The sequence below is a fragment of the Cydia fagiglandana genome, chromosome 9 (assembly GCF_963556715.1).
Source record: "Cydia fagiglandana chromosome 9, ilCydFagi1.1, whole genome shotgun sequence".
NCBI lineage: Eukaryota > Metazoa > Arthropoda > Insecta > Lepidoptera > Tortricidae > Cydia > Cydia fagiglandana.
The window spans coordinates 2,322,677-2,344,564 of NC_085940.1; the positions used below are offsets into that span (position 1 = coordinate 2,322,677).

Here is a 21,888-nt window from a genome sequence, read left to right on the forward strand (position 1 = left end):
CTACACATAATACAATATTTTTAATTGCTACTTGTCGTTGTTACAGTTTCTGGTTTGGACCATGCATGTTTGTCTGTCAAGTAGTCCTCGACTCTGTAATAAGCCTTCAACATCAATGACTTTTTTAAGTAATTCTTAAGAGCTGGAAAGGGTAATCTTAAAGCATCCTCAGGTAACTTGTTATAAAAATGAATGCATTGCCCAACGAATGACTTCTGTACTTTACGAACACGAAACTTTCTGATAGCAAGCTTATTTTTATTTCTAGTATTATAGTTATGGACATCAGAATTCTTAGTGAAGGAGTCTAGATTCTTAACAACATAAATAATACTATCATATATGTATTGGGAAGCTACAGTTAAAATATTAATTTCTTTAAAAAGTTCTCTTAATGATTCACGCACCCTTAAATTATATATAGAACGAATGGCTCTCTTTTGTAAGACAAATATAGTCTGTATGTCAGCTGCTTTGCCCCAAACCAGAATACCATATGACATTACACTATGAAAATAACTATAATAAACAAGGCGAGCTGTCTCAACATTAGTCAATTGTCTAATTCTCCTCACAGCGTAAGCGGCCGAACTTAATTTGTTTGCTAGTGTTCTTATATGAGGACTCCATTGTAGATTTTTGTCCAATGTTAAACCAAGAAACAGTGCTTTATCTACCATATCTAAGCATTCATTATTCAAAAGTATCTTAGTATCGACTGGTTTAACATTCGGCAAAGAAAATCGAATGCATTTAGTTTTCTTAGCATTAAGAAGCAAATTGTTCATAGTAAACCAGTTTAGTACATTAACGAGTGTGCTGTTAATTACACTGTAATCGGTAGATTTACGATCAACCTTAAAAAGTAATGATGTGTCATCAGCAAAAAGAACAATTTCACAAAGATTTTCTACTACACATGGCAAATCATTTATATAAACCAAAAACAGGAATGGACCCAAAATAGAACCTTGTGGCACTCCTAATTGGACTACAGTACCGCTAGACCGGGTTTTGTTTACAACAACTGTTTGTGTTCTGTTGCTAAGGTAAGAAGACATAAAGTTTAGGGCATTTACTGACAGACCATAGTGTTCTAATTTCAAAATGAGCGTTCCATGATCCACACAATCAAATGCTTTAGAAAGATCACAAAATATGCCAATTGCATCACAAGAATTTTCCCAAATATCATAAATATGTTTAATAAGTACCGAAGCAGCATCGGTCGTGGAACGGCCCTTTGTGAAACCAAACTGATTGCTTGTAAGTAAAGTATGTCTGTTGAAGTGACCCAGTAGATCATTTAACATTAACTTTTCAAAAACTTTACTTAGTACAGGAAGTATTGATATTGGACGGTAATTAGCCATATCACTCGAATCACCCGATTTAAAAAGAGGTATGACTTTGCTATATTTCATAAGATCTGGAAAGACGCCTTGTGAAATTGAAATATTATAAATTACGGCTAAGTAAGGCGCTATTACGTCCAACACATGACTAATGACTCTAACAGATGTTCCCCATAAGTCTTCCGTTTTCTTTAAATTGAGTGACTTGAATGTTTTAACAATAATTGCTGAATCTACTAGACTAAACTCAAAGTTAATATTACATTTCTTAACATTAGCACAAAGTAAGGAATGAGCTCGAGACGAAGATAAATGTAGACATTTCGTGGTATTAATAGCTATTTTAGAAAAATAATCTTCGAATGCCGAGGCAACATCGTTGTTTGACATGGTCAGTTGTTTATCCGAGACAATGTTGACTTGACAATCGCGTGATTTATTCTTGGTGGCAGCAAAATCGTAACCAGGAATTCTTTCTCTTCTCAATTGAGAAGGGATCCACCCAATGATGATTTCTTCATTTTTAACAAATGTAGGGGAGGGGAGCCTAAAGCAGGCTAGGCTCAGTTTCATTGCGAAATTAAATAAAAATATCAAATTATGCACATGTGATAATACCTACCTACTGTAGGGGGTGTAGGGGGGGTAGGTACGTAGTTCAGGTGTGCGACGCTGGGCTTACAACGCCTACTCCCTTGGCCACGCACCAAACTATCCATTGTGGAGGCTAGACTACAACGACTCCAGAGGTTGGCCTGTATGGCGACAACGGGCTGCATGAGGACAAAACCAACCGCGGCCCTGGAAGCCTTACTGGGCCTCCCGCCGCTGCACCTCTTTATACAACAAGAAGCGCTGGCTGCGGCGGTACGTCTCAAAAAATCTAATCTCTGGAGACCGCCTAGGGTGCCACACACCGAAATCCTCTACGAGGCCATAGGTAAGGAACCGCTTATAGAAGCGGTGACTGACAGGATACCCAAGCAGTTCGTCTTCGACAAGAAATACAAAATACAATTACACGAAGAACCCCATGAAGGACTCAACCCAAGGGAGCTGAGAATCTTCACGGACGGATCAAAAACAAGGTCAGGCGCTGGGGTTTTCTCAGAGGACCTAAACATAAACATCTCGACACCACTTGGTGCCCATAACACAGTCTTCCAGGCGGAATGTATGGGCATTATAATGGCAGCACACGCAATCGTCTCAAGGGAAGTAATGGACTACCCCATCCGCATACTCTCTGATAGTCGATCAGTACTACAAACTCTACAAAGTTATACTTTCACTTCAGGGCTAATTTACGAATGTCACAAAGCTCTGTCAGAGGTATGTACCACCAATGGCGTAACTCTGCAGTGGATCAAAGGACACAGCAACTCACGAGGTAACGATGCAGCCGACATCTTGGCGAGAGGTGGCTCGGAACTGAAGGTGGCAGGACCTGAGCCAATCCTACCTCTGCCATATGCCTGGCTCCGGAACACGCTGCGACACAACACCAAGGTAAAACACCAACAATACTGGTCTAACCTAGGCACCTGCAGGCAGGCGAAGGAAGCCCTCCCGACACTCAACCCCAATCTGTCGCGGAGGCTTCGACAGCTGAAGAGACCACAGCTCCGGCTTATAGCTGGGGCAATAACTGGACACGCCTCATTTAACAAGCACCTACTAACCCTACGTGTTACAGATAGCCCCCTCTGCAGAGCATGCATGGAGGCAGAGGAGACAGCCGCCCACGTCATTCTCGAATGCCCAGGGGTGGCAAAATACCGGGCACAACACCTCGGCTCACCGGGGTCTCTCCCAGAAGTCGTCGGCAACGTCAAGGGTCTGCTAGGCTTCTTGGTAGAGTTGGGTTGGCAGGAATAGTGCCGCCAACCCATTACGCAAAATAGGCGCAATATTAGGACGTCGAGTTGCGGAAACCAAGCCCGCGAAAACCTATAACCTACCTACCTACTGTAAACACACTCAAAAATTGAGCATGAGTTTCTAGATGCAAAATAAAAAAAAATGATTTTGTTAAAACTACGAAAGGATATCAATGATCGCCGTCATCGGATAGTTCAAAAACTAGTATAAGATATGGTATTGGTTGTGTGATTAGCTTCACGTAACAGCATTTATCATACAAATGGCAACCACTTGATTTCATGTTAACTAATGGACCCATATCGCTATACCACCAATTTATCAAAGTGCTTTGAGTGACCGTACGCAATCAGGGCTCAATTGTGTCCCACCCAGGTGTTTCACTGTTGATATGTCCTCGATACGTGCTAGTTAATTACTGTACAGTTATACAGGCTGTACCTGAAAACAACACCAAGACTTATAAGGCTTACAGAACAGCTGATGCGCTACAAGAATAAGTAAATTTATCCGTAATGAAAATGTCTTGTTTCTAGATATCGGCACTTATATAAAAATCCTAAAAGATATATAAAAGTGACGACATCCCAAAAGAAGAAGATACTGTAAACTCGGGTTACTTAATTTGACCCACATGAAAACCTTATTTTAAAGGGTCTAATAAAAAACATAAAAACGTCAGAGGTTAGCTAAAACCAACCTCATGTCATATTTCTATAATTGCAGTGCAATAATACAGGGTGTTTGGTACATCGTTTGCCAAATTAAAACGGCAGATATGTTGAGTCATTTGCTATCTTCTCATGCCTAGAAAAACAAAATTGGCCATGGTTTTTTTGACTAACGACGAAAAACTGGCATAGAAGTGAAAAAAATGTGCGCCAAATTAAAAAATTCTAGGCCTGAGAAGATAGCAAATGACTCAACCTATCTGCCGTTTTAATTTGGCAAACGATGTACCAAACACCCTGTATAACCTGGACAGAGTAAATCTCAATGGCCAAAGTTACTCTCCAGGGCTAAAGTAACCCGGTAGTTGATTGCCAGAGAATGCCAGTTTGCGCAATAAAGTTAACATAAATAAATCTTCCTTGCTGAACACAATATTCGCACCTAATCCCAAAAATTCCCTTGTTTCCTTCGAAAATAGATAACTCATAATTTATGAGCTTCGGCCAAAAGTTATCCTCAAAATTTCGAGTCTCATTATCTTATCAAGTTATCGAATTACGTGAAGCGTGCCGCCCGATACAAGCAAATCACGTTCAACGTGTTGCCTCTCTGTCGCACTTGTAAATTCGTACGTAAGTGTGACAGGGAGGCAACACGTCGAACGTGATTTGCGGTAGGCTATCTGATCATTTAAAAAATAATATCGGGTTGGGAATTCGAGATTATAAAGTTCCGCGCAACCGGATATTTTTGGTTGAAAAACTACTAATTATGTAATTTTCTTTTTTGTTTTGAATACAACTAAAATTATAAAGAAAATGTTTTTTTTATAGGTAGATATCTATCAAATACGGTGCAGAGTTAGCTGAGACGGACTCTGATGATCAACGATTTTCATATTTTAAACCTTAACCCCCTTATTCATAATCGCGCTACACACCTCAATTAAGGTAATAATCGTTTGTCTTTATCTGTCATTTTGACTTATGTATTTGTGAGAAAGGGATAAAACATAATTTAACTAAATCAGACCCGTAAAATTTATGAATAAGGAGGTTAGGTGCCAAAATTGTTTATTAATTTTCAGTTGCTTTTCAGTAAAGAAAAATGTACCTAATAAAGAATCCGGACTGACCCCAACAAGGCCTAATTTACCTTTAAGGTCGGAAAATTGCGTGATAAAATAATACTCGTGAAAAATAATGCTTGGGAAAATTTAAATCTCGTTACCATGGTCGCACCTGAATAAAGAATGTTACTCTGCAATTTTCTTTATTCGTATTTTACTGTATTCATAGTTTGTAAATCTATGTTACTACAAGCTTTTCATTAAAATTTTACGCATGACATTACCTGGTTTACTGCAATACAGGAAGTTTATTCAGATTTCAAAAATATGTGACTAATATGATTTAATAGGTAAGTATTCATAGAGTAAACCGTAAAAAGTCTGCAGCGACTTTGATAGCCCACGCAGTGCAAGTGTCATTTTAAATGTCAAACTTCTATGAAATTATGACGTATAAATAACACTTAGGTACTCTGCGTATCAAATCCGCAGCAGACTTTTATTGGTGCGACTATATCGATCGGTGACTTCTGTGAGTGGAGCTAGTCACTTTAACCGTCATATATATGTGAGCCTTACTTTACGTTACCTACATTAGAGTCAGACCAATAAAAGTCTGCCGCGGATTTTATAGTCCATGCAGTGCAAGTGTCATTTTAAACGTCAAACTTCTATGAAACTATGAAGTATTAATAACACTTGCACTGCTTGGAGCTATCAAATCCGCTGCAGATTTTTCTTGGTCCGACTCTATCATTTAATCGTTTTGTTTTATACGACACTTAGTCATTTATAGTGCCCACACGGTAAATGACGATAAATGGCACATAAAAAACGCCAAAATGGCAACTTTGTATTCGGCGAGTTTCTTATATGAATGACATAGTTATTAGGTACAAACATGGTCAGTGATATGTTCCCTGAGCAAGCCCACAATCACGAAAGAGACGTGTACACACTCGTGCTTTATCAGTGCGGCCATCAGGCATCAAAGCTTTGACGGAGAGCACACAGGCATCACAATTAGGTGGAAAGGCCGGCTTTTAATGGAGCATTTTGTCCGGCGTGTGTGAGACTCACGTGCTAGAAGCCTTATTCTGATACTATTATGCAGGGCTTGGAATAATGACCGTCATTTTAATAAAAAATATACGCGTCGACTTGAGAACCTCCTTCGTTTTCTACGTCGGTTAAAAAGAACCATCATTTGGGACCTTAGAGCATTTTAATTTCAATTTCAATTTCAATGTTTATTTGCAACCAAGTAGGTACAGTGGGTAATAACCGGAGTCGCCTTTAAGAGATTAACCCTTCTGTCGAAAACCTTGCACTAGTGTGCAAACTTTTGTATGGACTGACGTTTACCTGACATGGCTATTTGTACGTAACGTACAAATCATGTACTATTTGTGCACAATGGTAGTATGATCTACATCGGCATTTAGGTTTGCGGATTGTATAAATGCAGTGAATCGTTTTCAATATAATTCTCAAGACTCGCTCGAGAATATGCTCCCATCTTGTTACAAGCTCTAAAGTAAAGATAGTGTGCAAGCAATGTACTTTGTAAGCAAGCTTACCTTTAGCCTCGTTACTTCACTATTCAAAACTGACCGCTTAGCATGATTAAAGGTACCTTTCCGATACCGACTGCATTACTGCCGCAACAAAATATCATCACTACACCTTATAAAACAAAGTCCACCGCCGCGTCTGTGTGTTTGTGTGTTTGTATGATAAACTCAAAGACTACTGAACGGATTTTCATGCCGTTTTCACCTATCGATTCTTGAGGAAGGTCTATAATTTGTTCAGATTTTGTGTAACCCGTGCGAAGCCGGGGCGGGTCATTAACTCGCTAGTATTTTATAATAAAGAGACGCCCAAATAAAATTTGCGTGAAATCCTCGATTTATCGCTTTAGGGAAAGTAACAAATAACTTGCGTACCTACTCGTTTTCAAACGCTGTTGAAGAGCTCCGGTTACAAACACACGTGTATTATAAACTAAGAGCCATCCCCGGAATATGGTACATTTTAAAGGGAACAATAAATCCGCAGTAGTTATATCTGTCCATAATATTATACTAAAATCAGAACTCTACAACCATCCTCATGTATATACTTTCTCTAACAGCTTCCACCTATGAGCAGCTGCCAGACGTCTTGATCCTTTAATAGGGATAGTCTGTCAAACTGTCCAGTTTCGTTGCTCTCGAAATATTGAACCATTATTCTGCGGGTACTGCTGTGCTTCGTGAAGCTTCATAAATCATGAAAATTCCACATGTTAATATTTTGAAAATTTCTCATTTTCTTGTATGGTAGACAATATTTTCCATGCGATTGTCCTAGTGACGCCCTCTACGCAGAGTTTTGCGTAATATCAGGCGTGGCTCACTCCGCGATTTCGTCGCTTTGCTACAGGTAGCTAAAAGTACATCCGTTCGACCCCAATTTTGGGGTTTGCCATAAGCCGCGTGTGGCGTTGTCGCCACCTAGCGGCCACATCCGTGCTGATCGTGACAGACGCGTTTTGTTAGAGAGTGAGTCTTCTGTACCTAGTAATATTATTTATTCTGTGGTAATATTCCCTATTCCGAGGCTAGCTCTCCGTCTAGTATTTCCACAAAGTGACAGCCATTAGTCAAAACAACTGAAAACGGCGCAGCTCCGACTGTGAAACCGCTTCTTGTAAATTTATACGTAACGGAATACCTCAAAGTGGGTCATATTTTATCGCCGGGGAACCGCATGCGCTACATTAGTGTAACCGAAGTAGTTTAAGCAAGGTGGTGTAAGGCTATTGTTTAATGTGGTGTGAGGAACGGAGTCTCGGGGATCAGATTTATGCCAAGGCAAGTTCTATAATACCTCACCCAGCTACCATGTACATAGATACCATAATGACTCCTCTACACGATGGGCCAGCGCCTGCGGTAGAATGAGATAGCAATATCACTTGCTCCCTCTAACGCATAAATGCGTCCCTTGGAGTGGCCGGCGTTGGCCTATCGTGTAGAGGAGCCATAAAACGTTGTACGATACACGTGCGAATAGGTAAATCGCAACGAGTGGCGAATTTTAAAACACGACTGAAGGGAGTGTTTCAAATCGACACGAGTTGCGATTTACCTATTCGCACGTGTATCGTACAACGTTTTATGGCTCCTATTTTTCGCATTTGTAACGTAAATAACTATTTGTAGAAAAAACGACTTTGCGAAACAGTTTGACATGCCATTTAAATTACTATAGTCAGGCGTGGCTCACTCCGCGATTTCGTCGCTTTGCTACAGGTAGCTAAAAGTACATCCGTTCCGACCCCAATTTTGGGGAAAGCCATAAGGCGCGCGTGGCGCTGTCGCCACCTAGCGGCCATATCTGTGCTGATCGTAACAGACGCGTTTTGTTAGAGAGTGAGTCTTCTGTACCTAGTACTATTATTTATTCTGTGCTATAGTTAGCTTATGGCGAGAAATTGCACAGGCCGCGTAGCCAAAATGCCAATCGCTTACGCTCCGTAGCGATCGAAAAGCAACTGTCACGGTCGCGCTAATATGGAAGAGTGATAGAGAGACATAATGCTTTTCGTTGTCGAAGCGATAGCGATTGTAACCTTGGCTAGGCCGGCAGGACCGGTATCGGTGGTGAACAGTCACGTTGGAGGCCAAGACACATTTTGGGTCGTTGCGACAGAGGAGTATATTTAAGTAAGCATATAAAAGTTGAAGAGTTCCCTGAATAAGTTTAAAACTACTTAAAACTTATTTTAATTGGTTTTCTATCTACCTATATATTATGGAGTGAGCTCTCTAAAGCTTATTTCTCGATGGTATAGTGTGCATAACGTTTTGTATATATTCGCTTATGTCACGATTAGCTACTTTGGCTGCTGGCTTTACCAAAGAGGACTCAGTCTCCTTTAAATTAGGTGTTGAAACTTCTGTTTTGACTCCTCCAAACTTGGTTCGACGTGTTTGACTACCTCTAACAGGACAATTCGAACACTGATATCAGACTGACATTTACTCGTAAATCGGGTCCTAGCCAAGACAGGCGTGGCTCACTCCGCGATTTCGTCGCGTCGCTACAAGTACATGCGGCCCACATCTATTTTGGTGTCTAGCAGTAGCAAAGACATTTGAATACATAATACATATAAGTCATTAGCAACGCTTAATACAATTTAGTGTGGTTGGCTGGCCGTGCGTGGACCTTATCTCAACGAGATAAGATCCACGCCTGGTCAGTATAGTGTGATACTGTCTCGAAAGATAGATTTAGGATACATACATATAGCTAAATTTATATGTTCTTGAAGACAGCTTGTTACTTAATAATTAGTGTACCTATTTAGCTTAAGTTTAGTATAGAGCGCACCGCCAACAAACTGTCTCACAGTTTGGCGAAACATTAGATTAAGGTACTAAATATTGTACATTTTCTGTAAAATTTTCAATTAAAAAAAAAGGACGCCTGCTCGCGCTTGCGCCACCTTACGGTCATATCTGTCGTAATAAACGCGTTTTGTTAGAGTGAACCTTCTGTACCTATTACTATTATATATTCTGTGGCCTAGATGACAATCGTTTGCAGAAACCGAAACGAAACGCTAATAGAAATGTAAATAATGTATGGAAATATAGTGCCATGCCTTATGGGAAACGGTCGCAGAGATAGTTCAGAGCCGGAAACCGCTACCAACTTTTAGTATGTTGTTAGGCATGGCATTGGGTCTCCAAAACTGCCGAGAGACGGCGGCGCCGGCCACCTACTTCAGCGGAATGACGTCATCAAAATGACTCCCGCTTCGTTGCGAATATTGCATACTGCACCCAAATTATGCATAGCACATACACGTGTGGGGTATTAAATGAAAGCCAATTAAATAAACTATATTTTATTCATACAAAGTGTATCAAAATATGCAACAGTTTAAGAGAAATTTACAAAATAATAAAAATTACGTAAAAAAATATTCGATTATTTGGGTTTTACAACCAAACCAAAAGTCGGACGATAAAGCAATGTACTACAACATTAAAGATGACGTCTCAAGCCATACACTGATATCAATAAAATCAAAATTGGACCAAATATGTGGAAATTATGTATCAAAATGTAGATATTTGCCCATACAAATGCATAAAAGTTAAAAAAATCAAAATTGGTCATTTTCAGGATAATCCACATAAGCTTCTAGTATGTTATTAGCAATATGACCTGGAGTCTAAAACTGCCGGGAGACCATTGCTGTTGTTCCTCAGTTACAAATAATGACGTCATATAAATAATCACTGCCGAATTTCGTAAAATGTAAATTATAGCTATACCACGAGTCTCACATACACGTGAGTTACATGTAACGAAAGGTTATTAAATGTATTATGATTCACCTAAACATTGTTTGTAAAAAAAATGTACGGTTTCAGAGCTAGAAACAACGAAATACCACTTTTTATGGAAAAAGTAGATATGTATCAATTTTATAGCTAAACTAAAACCGTCAAAAAAATTTTGCGTATAACATTTAAAAAACTTATTATTCAACTATATATCACAATTTAAATTTTACATTTCCGACAAAAACTGTGGAAGTTGTGGAAAAAAAACTAAAGCGCCCCAACAATTCTACCTTAATACGCTCATATTATGCAAAGAATAGTTCTATTTATCGAGTATTAAATGAATGAACATTACATAAAATACATGAAAACGACATTTTCGAATGGAACCATAATTAAAAAAATAATAATTTACTTGATAAGTAAGCAAAATATTGTTTCTTTAAGTACCTAATCTCCTCCTTTCAAAGTCGGTTAAAATGTAGCTTTTGTGACCTGGGCTACAAAGACAAATAAATTGACACCTCATTTATCAAAATCAGTTCAGTAGTTTCATGCAAACGGTACCTACACATGCACGCATAGATAGCAAATTCTGCCGTAGTCGGACAAAAAATAAAAATTCAATAATTAGACCTTTACTATTATGGCCTGGCGTGGCTTGGCATCTAACGTTGAAACTCTCAGGCCGTAGATGTTAGCAGGCCTAGCGGGCGTCGCCTCGATGAGTTAGCAAGATGCCTTATGGAGGATTCGAATGATCAGAGGGAGGATCAGAGGGAAAATTCTGCCAGCCTTCTCAGCTCAGCCTTGAAACCCTTGCACCACTCAAGATTCCACTTTTATAAGAAGATCCTCTTTGCTTTGGGTCACTGAGCCAGTGATGTATGTATGTACAAGGCTAATCGAGGCTTAAATATATAATTATGTATAAGTGAACTGATAGGGCATTTACCTCGATAAGGCATTTTGTATTAGGCATGTACCTACTTACTGGCATGTAACTTTACATTTCTCTAATAATGTAGCGTTAGGCCATGACAATAAGAGTCTATTTCATATTAATATTTACCGCAACTACAGCAGGAACTGCTATCTACGTATGTAATTATGTATTTTTTACATGAAACAACTGAACTGATTTTGATAAATGAGGTGTCAATTTATTTGTCTTTGTAGCCCAGGTCACAAAAGCCACATTTTAACCGACTTTGAAAGGAGGAGATTAGGTACTTAAAGAAACAGTATTTTGCTTACTTATCAACTAAATTATTATTTTTTTAATTAAGGTTCCATTTTAAAATGTCGTTTTCATGTATTTTATGTAATGTTCATTCATTTAATACTCGATAAATAGAACTATTATTTGCATAATATGAGCGCATTAAGGTAGAATTGTTGGGGTGCTTTAGTTTTTTTTCCACAACTTCCACAGTTTTTGTCGGAAATGTAAAATTTAAATTGTGATATATAGTTGAATAACAAGTTTTTCAAATGTTATACGCAAAATTTTTTTGACGGTTTTAGTTTAGCTATAAAATTGATACATATCTACTTTTTCCGATTATTTATATGACGTCATTATTTGTAACTGAGGAACAACAGAGATGGTCTTCCGGCAGTTTTAGACTCCAGGTCATATTGCTAATAACATACTAGAAGCTTATGCGGATTATCCTGAAAATGACCAATTTTGATTTTGTTAACTTTTATGCCTTTGTATGGGCGAATATCTACATTTTAATGCATAATTTCCACATATTTGGTCCAATTTTGATTTTATTGATATCAATGTATGGCTTGAGACGTCATCTTTAATGTTGTAGTACATTACTTTATCGTCCGACTTTTGGTTTGGTTGTAAAACCCAAATAAACGAATATTTTTTTACGTGATTTTTATTATTTTGTAAATTTCTCTTAAACTGTTGCATTTTTTGATACACTTTGTATGAATAAAATATAGTTTATTTAATTGGCTTTCATTTAATACCCCACACGTGCATGTGCTATGCATAATTTGGGTGCAGTATGCAATATTCGCAACGAAGCGGGAGTCATTTTGATGACGTCATTCCGCTGAAGTAGATAGCCGGCGCCGCCGTCTCCCGGCAGTTTTGGAGACCCAATGCCATGCCCAACAACATACTAAAAGTTGGTAGCAGTTTCCGGCTCTGAACTATATTCCCATAAGGCATATGACTAATAATAGCGTTTCGTTTTACTGTAGCGAAGGAAACATCAAGTTTATCTATTACTCTTCCATATAAGGATTCAAATATCATTCCGATATCAGTGTATTGTACTACGCTCGAATTGGCCTGTTAGTTTAGTACAAGGAGTTGATACATCTATCTATACTCGGATTAATTAAAATGTCTGAGCTCCGAAACTATAAGATGGAGGCAGTATTAGCATCTCAAGATTATAACGTTTAGTATCTATTTAATACGTACCTAACGTAGTAGGTATAGAATAGTGAACTAGGTACTAACCTATTTACTACATATATGGTTCTAATTGGTTGGACGCAAGCGGGGAAGAGGAAAACCCAGACGCAGCTTTTTGGAGCAAGTGAAAGAAAAAGTAGGGGTCGTGTCGTATCGTATTGTGTAGGGGGCATTTTGTTCATCCTTTTACACAGGTAGCCTTTGGGTCAGCTATACCCAGAAAGCCTATAATGCTCTGCGAGTGGTGTACAACAACGCCTTTAGAGTGCTGGTTGGGCTGCCTAGGTTCTGCAGCGCTTCCGCCATGTTTGCGGAGGCGCGAACTGATGCGTTTGCAGCAATCATGCGCAAGAAAGCGGCCTCATTTCTGCGTAGAACCAGGGATAGCACAAACAGCATTCTAAGGATGATTGCTGATCACGTTTGTTGTCCCATAATGATAAATTAAATTAAATTAATTAAGTCTAATATAACTTTTAAGTATTAATATACAAGTTTTTAAGCCTTATTATATGTAATACTAACACAATGGGATCTCTGTTATCTTGAATTAAATAAATAATTGAAAAATTTAAATTGTATCAGAAAGTCAAAGAGCTGGCGCAAGATAGGGAAAGATGGAATATACTCCACCGACTAGAGAATAACTCTTTTAATAATGATGATGATGGGTCTAGTTGATGTGTATAGTTTTGTATTTATAAGACAAGTTTTATATGTTTCTTTGAAACATTATCGCACATAGAAAAGATATATAACGTGGAGTACTCAGCGTTATAATATGTCCAAACCACAGACAAAACATCCTCCAGACTGAGCATAGTGCGCTACCCCCTCTGCCACGCATACGGTAATTTTACTCCATGTTCGAGTCGAAACTGTCTTTGTGTGACGTCCGTGTCTTTGAACGGATCAATCACGGCACGGGACTTCGCTCCCCTCGTCCCGCGCACCCCCGCATTTTTGGCATCATCGGTTGCATGAAATAATTGCTCTAAACTCGGTCTAGAGGATTCCTAGTCTATGGTCTAAACATAGTTACAACATTTTATTTTTCCTTTCCTGTTTTTCATTTGAAAGATGTTTTTTTTTTGATAATGGCTATATACTGCTGTTAAATTTTCACCTAAAACAATTTTATTTGCTTTAATGAATATTATTATTCAAACAGTACATAGGTATAGTTAGACCAAAAAAGGCATGCAGCGATTTTGATAGCTCACGCAGTGCAAGTGTCATTTTAACGTCAAACTTCTATGAAATTATGACGTATAAATAACACTTACGCTGCGTGGACTATAAAAGTCGCTGCAGACTTTTCTTGGTCTAACTTTAGGTAAGTTTAGAAAAAAAACTACCAGTTCAATTCTTTTTTAATCTCCAGTAACTTGATCATTTTTTTATGCCAACGGTAAATAAATGAGATTAGAGTGTAAAGTTTCCTTCAGGTAATTTTACTCTTTCAGCAGCCGGAGGTAAAAAACCTTTTTAATTAAACTTGGGGGAAAATAGTCCCGGCGAAGTTTGTTATGTTAGAAAGAAGGAATTGAGCAGTGGAGTCCCCTGAGTACGGAAGGGGTAGGGTGCGTTGGGGTAAATTCATAATACAGAATTTGTTTTCACTGTCAACCGAAAGTATTTTATGGCTTTATATAATAAAATAATCTTTATTTAGAACCTGTATTTTTTACGTGCGGCCTACACAATTTTGACATTAAAATTAAATGGATAACACTCTTTTTTATTACTATTATTACAATTTTTTATCTATTGGCATATTTTCTTTTCCTTTCGGAGCGAGTAATTTCTGTAAATATTTACTTTATCGAAAATGGTATTTTAAAATCCCTATATAGAGTCTGTTCGGAAAGAGAAGAGTCGTGGAATGTATGGGACCCATAGTCTAATAAAACATGGTCTTCTCTTCCCAGAGTGACACAAGCCTATGTCACAATAACATGGCCGCTATATATAGCGCTATCGCATATTATCATATAGCGCTGTCGCATGATGACGTAGGCTTGTGTCAGTCAGGTGACCTAGAAAAGACGGGAAGAGAGTACCAGGCGCAGCATATTATTATACCATGTATGGGGCCCAATAATTTCCAGGACTCTTCTCTGTCCGAACAGACTATGTATTTTAGCACATTGTCGGCGTTAACCCTTAAAACGTTTATGTCACTTTTTTAGTACAGGTACTAAATGTGGCGCCAAGTTTAAACACTAAGTGCAGGCTAGAAAAGGAAGTACGTTAAATAAAGTGCGAGAATTGTACTTTTTTTCCTACTTTAAGACAATATCAGACATAATTCCGTTTATGCGCAGGCGGCAGTTGAAATTTGAAATTCGCTGAATTTGCGACGGAGTGTGTTCCTGACGTCATAGAATATAAAGTAAATAGCCAAAGTATTTTCTTTGTGTTGATATTATTACTAGATGAGTTAGATATTGTTATTCTATATAAAGCTCATTAAATCGTAGATTTATTCTAAGTCAAAAATTGCGAAATAAATCTTGTCCCATTTTTGTGACATTGTCGATAGTACTGGTAACAAAGTACCATTTAGCACGTCCTAAAAAACGGACAGTGCCGACTTGTGCGGAGACAAGATTGTGACAGAAAACGGACATTGCCATACTTAGGGTATATACTTTTTTTTTTCATTTATCGTCATTTTATAGGCTATTGTTGCGTTGGGGTTATGTTATACATTCGTATATGTAGGGTACATCGCCAATTACTAGCCACCCCCCAATTACTGGCCACTTAATTTGATTTCTATTTATAGGTGAACAAAGTTCATTTTAGTATATAAGGTACGAAAATCCAATTATTAGCCAGTTTTCAATTACTGGCCACCTATTCCAAAAATGAATTCTATTTACAGATAAATAAAACTCATTTTCAGTATAAGGAAAATGGCCAGTAACTGAAATTTATCCACAACCCACTCGTTCAATAACTGGCCGCCTCTTACAAAAATGAGTTCTATTCACCTATACACAGAATTCATTTTAGTATAGGTGGCCAGTAATTGAAAACTGGCTAATAATTGGCGATGTACCCTATATATTTTTTTATATTTTAGTTTCAGGTGGTTCCACCATCTGACTCAGAAGAGTGAGATAACAAAAAAGACGACGATGACGAAATTTTACTAGAGACAGATTGTACATCTGCATTGCCCCAATCTGACTCTTTTTCAGCCAGGTCACTTTCTATGAGGATGTCAAATATGATGGACAATTATATGTTCATTTACGAACACGCGTGCTTTTATTCTTATTGTCATGCTATTAAAGTTTAGTGCGCCTCATTGTGAATGGTACTATCTGTATTTAAATATCATTTCGAAGTCTAACGGAGTCCTTGTGGGAAAAAAGTTGTTCATAATACTCGACCTGATGACGTGAACACGACCTGTCCTCTAGTACTCCATCTACAAAACTTAATTCCTCTCCATTAAACGCATAACTCGCTTCAGTATCCAAATTATTGGCACGTCTTGAAATGCCCTACAGTTGGAACCCTATTTCAAATCGATGATGAAGATGGTACAATTCCTGAGGCCTGTAAAATATAATCTCTACGAAATTCAGGAGAGTAAATAGCTAATTTCGAATCTAATCTTTCATATGTCAGGCAGACGAAGCAAAGCATTTGTACTCGGGTACAAGAACATATTATTATAGCTGATGACAAGCACCGCCAACTAAAGTCTGCGGTCTGGGAGCATGACATGGATAAGACTCTGGTTCTCGCCAAGGAGGAGCCATATATTCCCAGAATGTTGCCAGAGGCCATTGAGACTGAAAATATCTAAACTTTTACAGGAACTAGAGCTATTCTCTACTACCAGCTTAGGTTCCAGATAGTCCGGGTAATAAGTAAACAAGCAAGACATAGAACTGTGAGACCATACCATAGTGATAAATGGTGTGGTCATTTAAGTAAAGTAATATTACTTACAATCATTGTAATGTGTTACTAGCTTTATGAGCCTATTTTGCATGTATACGTAGCTTTAAAATGTATATTTTTTGTTTAATATATCTGTACGTGGGTGGTTTTACATATCAACACTAGAAGTAAATATAGTATTATTATGTTTCTCATAACTTTTTTTCTTCTTAATAATCCAATTAAACATTTTTTCCAAACATTCACTAGTAGGGTACATCGCCAATTATTAGCCAGTTTTCAATTACTGGCCACCTATACTAAAATGAATTCTGTGTATAGGTGAATAGAACTCATTTTTGTAAGAGGCGGCCAGTTATTGAACGAGTGGGTTGTGGATAAATTTCAGTTACTGGCCATTTTCCTTATACTGAAAATGAGTTTTATTTATCTGTAAATAGAATTCATTTTTGGAATAGGTGGCCAGTAATTGAAAACTGGCTAATAATTGGATTTTCGTACCTTATATACTAAAATGAACTTTGTTCACCTATAAATAGAAATCAAATTAAGTGGCCAGTAATTGGGGGGTGGCTAGTAATTGGCGATGTACCCTATGTTGTTGAAATAATTTTATATTTTCTTGCTCTATATTTCTTTGATAATTTTTATGTTTTGAACTGTATAACGGCATTGTCCGGTTTTTAGGACAACCTTGGGAGTAATCAATCTATAAGGTTCGTGGCAATGTCCGTTTTAACGGACGTCCTGAAAACCCTACTTTCAGAATGATTTTATTTTTTTTTCCTTAAATATAGTACTTTTTTACTCATTACTATCCCCAAAAACATTCCATGAGATAGGTGGATACATTATTTCATGTCTTGCCGTGTTAAGGGTTAAGCATTGATTTTATATTCCCATGCCAAATCGAAGCACTATAACGATCACGAAGTAAAATCGTAGACAAACAGTGCATGAGACGTCGACGTGGTGAAACTACTGGTTCCCATCCTAGTTGTCTACGAAACCCTAAATAATGACAAAGTTAGCAAAAAGTTTCTTTTACTTGGTCACCAACTTGCCCCTTATCTTTTTCTTCCTCGCGTTATCCCGGCATTTTGCCATGGCTCATGGGAGCCTGGGGTCCGCTTGGCAACTAATCCTATGATTTGACATAGGCACTAGTTTTTACGAAAGCGACTGTTATCTGCTTTCCAACCCAGAGGGGAAACTAGGCCTTATTGGGATTAGTCCGGTTTCCTCACGACGTATTCCTTCACCGAAAAGCAACTGGTAAATATCAAATGATATTTCGTACATAAGTTCCGAAAACTCATTGGTTACTGGTTAGACATGTTTTGAACTCGCGACCGCGCGGCCGGATTGAAAGTCGCACGCTCTTACCGCTAGGCCACCAGCACTCTTGGCAGTCTTGGCCAACCAACTTGACCATAATGAGCTCCAAAAGTACTACAATTACCACAATGCACCACACAATCCTCTTACACGATGACGGTCCCTGATTAGGTTTTCGTCCACCGACGGTTATTCCGTGATAAAGGCAGCATAATGACACTCGGGTGCGAAATGGACCGCACGCAGCGAACACTTATTTACGTTTTCCATTATGTTACATACCTGTCTATCTTCTTCAATCGAAAATAAACCTTAACTCTAAGACATATGCTATAAATTCTGTTAAAGATTTACCAGACACCCTTTTTATTGAATTCTGTATGATATTAGATCAAGGAGGTCGTTACCCGGCATTCATTAGATACCCATTTTAAGGGCATGGGGGAGATTGCAAGAAATATTGCTTCTTTGTTGACGCGATGAATGAGCACCTGAATAAATAATAAATAAATATTATAGGACATTCTTACACAGATTGACTAAGTCCCACAGTAAGCTCAAGAAGGCTTGTGTTGTGGGTACGGTACTCAGACAAAGATGTATAGGTATAATATATAAATACTTAAATACCGTAAAATTTCACCCAACTCACCCCAGTTGGGTGAAATTTGACTTTCAAACCTCGATAAAATTTTATTTTTACATGTGAAAACTGAATGGTGTATATAATAAGTGATTCGGACGTTTGTATTTTATTTTGGGTAGTTCCATTTCATAACTTTGACGATAAAGAGGAAAACCCACCTCACCCCGTAGTGCCTCGTATTTGGGGTGAGAGGGTTTTTCATACAAAGGTGATTTTGTAAGATTGTTGGATCGATTTTTTTTTATTATGCGTATTACTATAGCCCCATTTTAAATTGGAATACATTATTTTTGTAGCAGTAGCCTTAAATACCCTTCTCACCCCCCTCTCAAACCTTCTCTCCCCATTCATAACCCACCTCTCCCCGCGAAACCTACTCACCCCGTTTTACGGTACAATAGAAAACATCCATGACTCAGGAATAAATATCTGTGTGATCGCACAAATAAATGTCCTTACTGGGCTTCGAACCCAGGACCATCGGCTTCATAGCCATGGTCACTAACCACTAGGCTAGACCGGTCGACATAGCAAATACCAAAAACCGATGTTATAGAAGTTGCAATTAATTGAAAATAAGTGGAGTGGAAAGTAAAGTTACACAATACACGATATAATCATCAATATAATACGTCAGCAGCAGAAGTTGCTACGCGGGCGAGGTGTTCAAAATGACATTGACACACTCTTATTCTCTTAACAATAACGTCGCGTAAATATCATTTTAACACCTCGCCTCGCCTGCTTAGCTACTTCTGCGGCTGACATAGGATACGAAACAATAGATAATTTTTTCGCAGGGTGCACTCCCTATAATCAAATCATCCGGAAGATTGCTGATCACTTCTGCATGAGATTGGCTCAGGACCGGGATAAGTGGCGTACTCGAAGAGAGGCCTGTGCTCAGCAGTGGGCGATAAAAGGTTGTTATGATGATGATGATCCGGAATTTGTTGATTTTTATCGACTACTTGGTTTGTTTGCTTGCTTGTGGCTCAGGAGCTTAATAATACCGCCCACGCTTAGTCAAATTATTGAAACTGTTCTTAAGTTATTCTTGTATAGGTACCTAAAGTAGTAGTAGGTGCCAATAGTAAAACTGGTAGACTAAGAACAAATTTCCTCTATCAGCGTTTAAAGTCAAGAAGTTTACAAACTTAGTCAGCATTCGAGATTTATAACTTGAATTCAGCCTTTCGGCGATTCCGTTTTCCACAGGGGCAGATTGTATTTTAAAAATTTTATATGGTTTTTATATTATTTAGGTACAACCTCGAATATTGCACACTTGCCAATATACCGGGTGGGGCCTGTAATACGAGCAATTAATTAAAACATAGATTGTGCTCCTCAAACGATTACACTTTTTTTCAACAACTTTTAAAAATTATGAAGTATTTTGAGTCCCTATTTTTCATACAAAATAAATATTATCTTCAATGGACGCCATCACCACGCCATATCATTGTGATTGACGTTGCTTGTCACGCCTTAAACATGACAAAATTTGCAATACATTGCGTCTTAGAATAAACTTTAATGTGTATTAAAAATCAAATCACAAGTTATTTTTAAAAGTTGCTGAACAAATGTTGAGGAGTACAGCCTACAGTAAAATTTTTTGCTCGTATTACAGGCCACACCCGGTATATGTGCGTTTCCACATATTGGATGTCGACTGACTCTTGGGGAAAAACAGAAGGCCTACCGCGAACCATGTTCGGATTGTTGCCTCTCTATCGCACTTATAAATTCGTACGTAAGTGTGACAGGGAGGCAACACGACGAACGGGGTTCGCGGTAGGCACTCAGGTGCTAGAAAACGGCTTACGCCGACAATGTGAAAACTCTTAGCAATTGATTGATCTTCACTAAATGCAACTAAGAGTTGGCTCATAAGGCATCTTACTCGCATATATTGGTGCAAGTGAGATGCCTGCTGACAACACTCAAGGTCATATCGTTTGGAATGTTGCCTCTCTGTCGCACTTATAAATTCGTACGTAAGTTTGACAGGGAGGCAACGCGTCGAACGTGGTTCACTGTAGTAGGCACTCAGGTGCTAGAAAACGGCTTACGCCGACAATGTGAAAACGCTCTTAGCAATTGATTGATCTTCACTTAATACAACTAAGAGTTGGTTCGCAATATCACTCGCATTTATTGGTGCGAGTGAGATGAATGCTGACAACACTCAAGGTCGTATGAAAATAAGATGAAAACCCAATCAAATTGTCAAAACAGAATCTGTATCCCCGCTATAAAACTTGGCAAATTTTGCAATTTCCGTATTTGGAATTGGAATAAATCGTGGTCAACTGGATTACACTTGAAAATGACGACCGGGTGACTGACAAACCTATTACGGTGAGTACTTTAGTGATGTCGACACTTCGATATCGAATCTGTATCGATTATAGATTATAAGTATTTTATTATATTATTGATTAGGTATTTAGATTAGATATACATTATTACTTATACCTATACATACAGCCATCCGTAACTGAGAAACAAGTATTTTTGATCAACACACAAATAAATACCCTTACATACCAATTAGGTTAGAAGGTAAATACAATTAATAAAATTATCAACTTCTTGCATAAGAGAAAAATTCACCTACATATCTTATTACTTAAAAAATTGGTGTCTATTCTTTTCTAGTTGCTTTTTTTAAAGAACAGTTTTTTTTTTCTAATTTTTTTTGTAGGTACAATTGAAATTGGATGAGGATAAATTGGTCCTGGCTAGTAGTACGGGCGGGTGTCATTGACTTTGGTATAATGTAGTGGAAATTAACACGTTAACTGGCGATTGTCTATTCTGTCTCTTGGAATGGTGTTGAAATAAATCTGCCCATATCTCACTACAATTAATTATAGGACAGATTATTGTTTGTAGTTTATAGTTTGTCTTTTTTAATACTAACCAAATCTCCTGGTGGCAGAAAGGAGAATCTTGAGAAAGATCCTGGGCCCTGTGAGGAGAGAAGATGGCAGTTTTAGACTTCGCAAAAACATCGAAATTGAAGAGCTTGTGGCGGCACCCAATACCTATTATAGGCGAGACTAAGGCTCACCGTCTTTGCTGGCTCGGCCACGTTTTGAGAATGGAGGAGGATCGCGGCGCTAAGAGGGCATACCTGGGACGCCCGGAAGGGCCGAGGCCAATCGATGTCGACGAATAGAATAAAAATCTAATAA

The 21,888-nt window shown here is 38.2% G+C and overlaps 1 protein-coding gene across 1 annotated transcript; it reads left to right on the forward strand.

Moving 5' to 3' along the window:
• The first annotated feature begins 2,114 nt into the window (after window positions 1–2,114).
• Window positions 2,115–16,600, forward strand: LOC134667716 (uncharacterized). The gene is made up of 2 exons (XM_063525138.1): window positions 2,115–2,864; window positions 16,424–16,600. The coding sequence occupies exons 1-2, from the start codon at window positions 2,115–2,117 to the stop codon at window positions 16,598–16,600; spliced, it is 927 nt and encodes a 308-aa protein (XP_063381208.1).
• The last annotated feature ends 5,288 nt before the right edge of the window (window positions 16,601–21,888 follow it).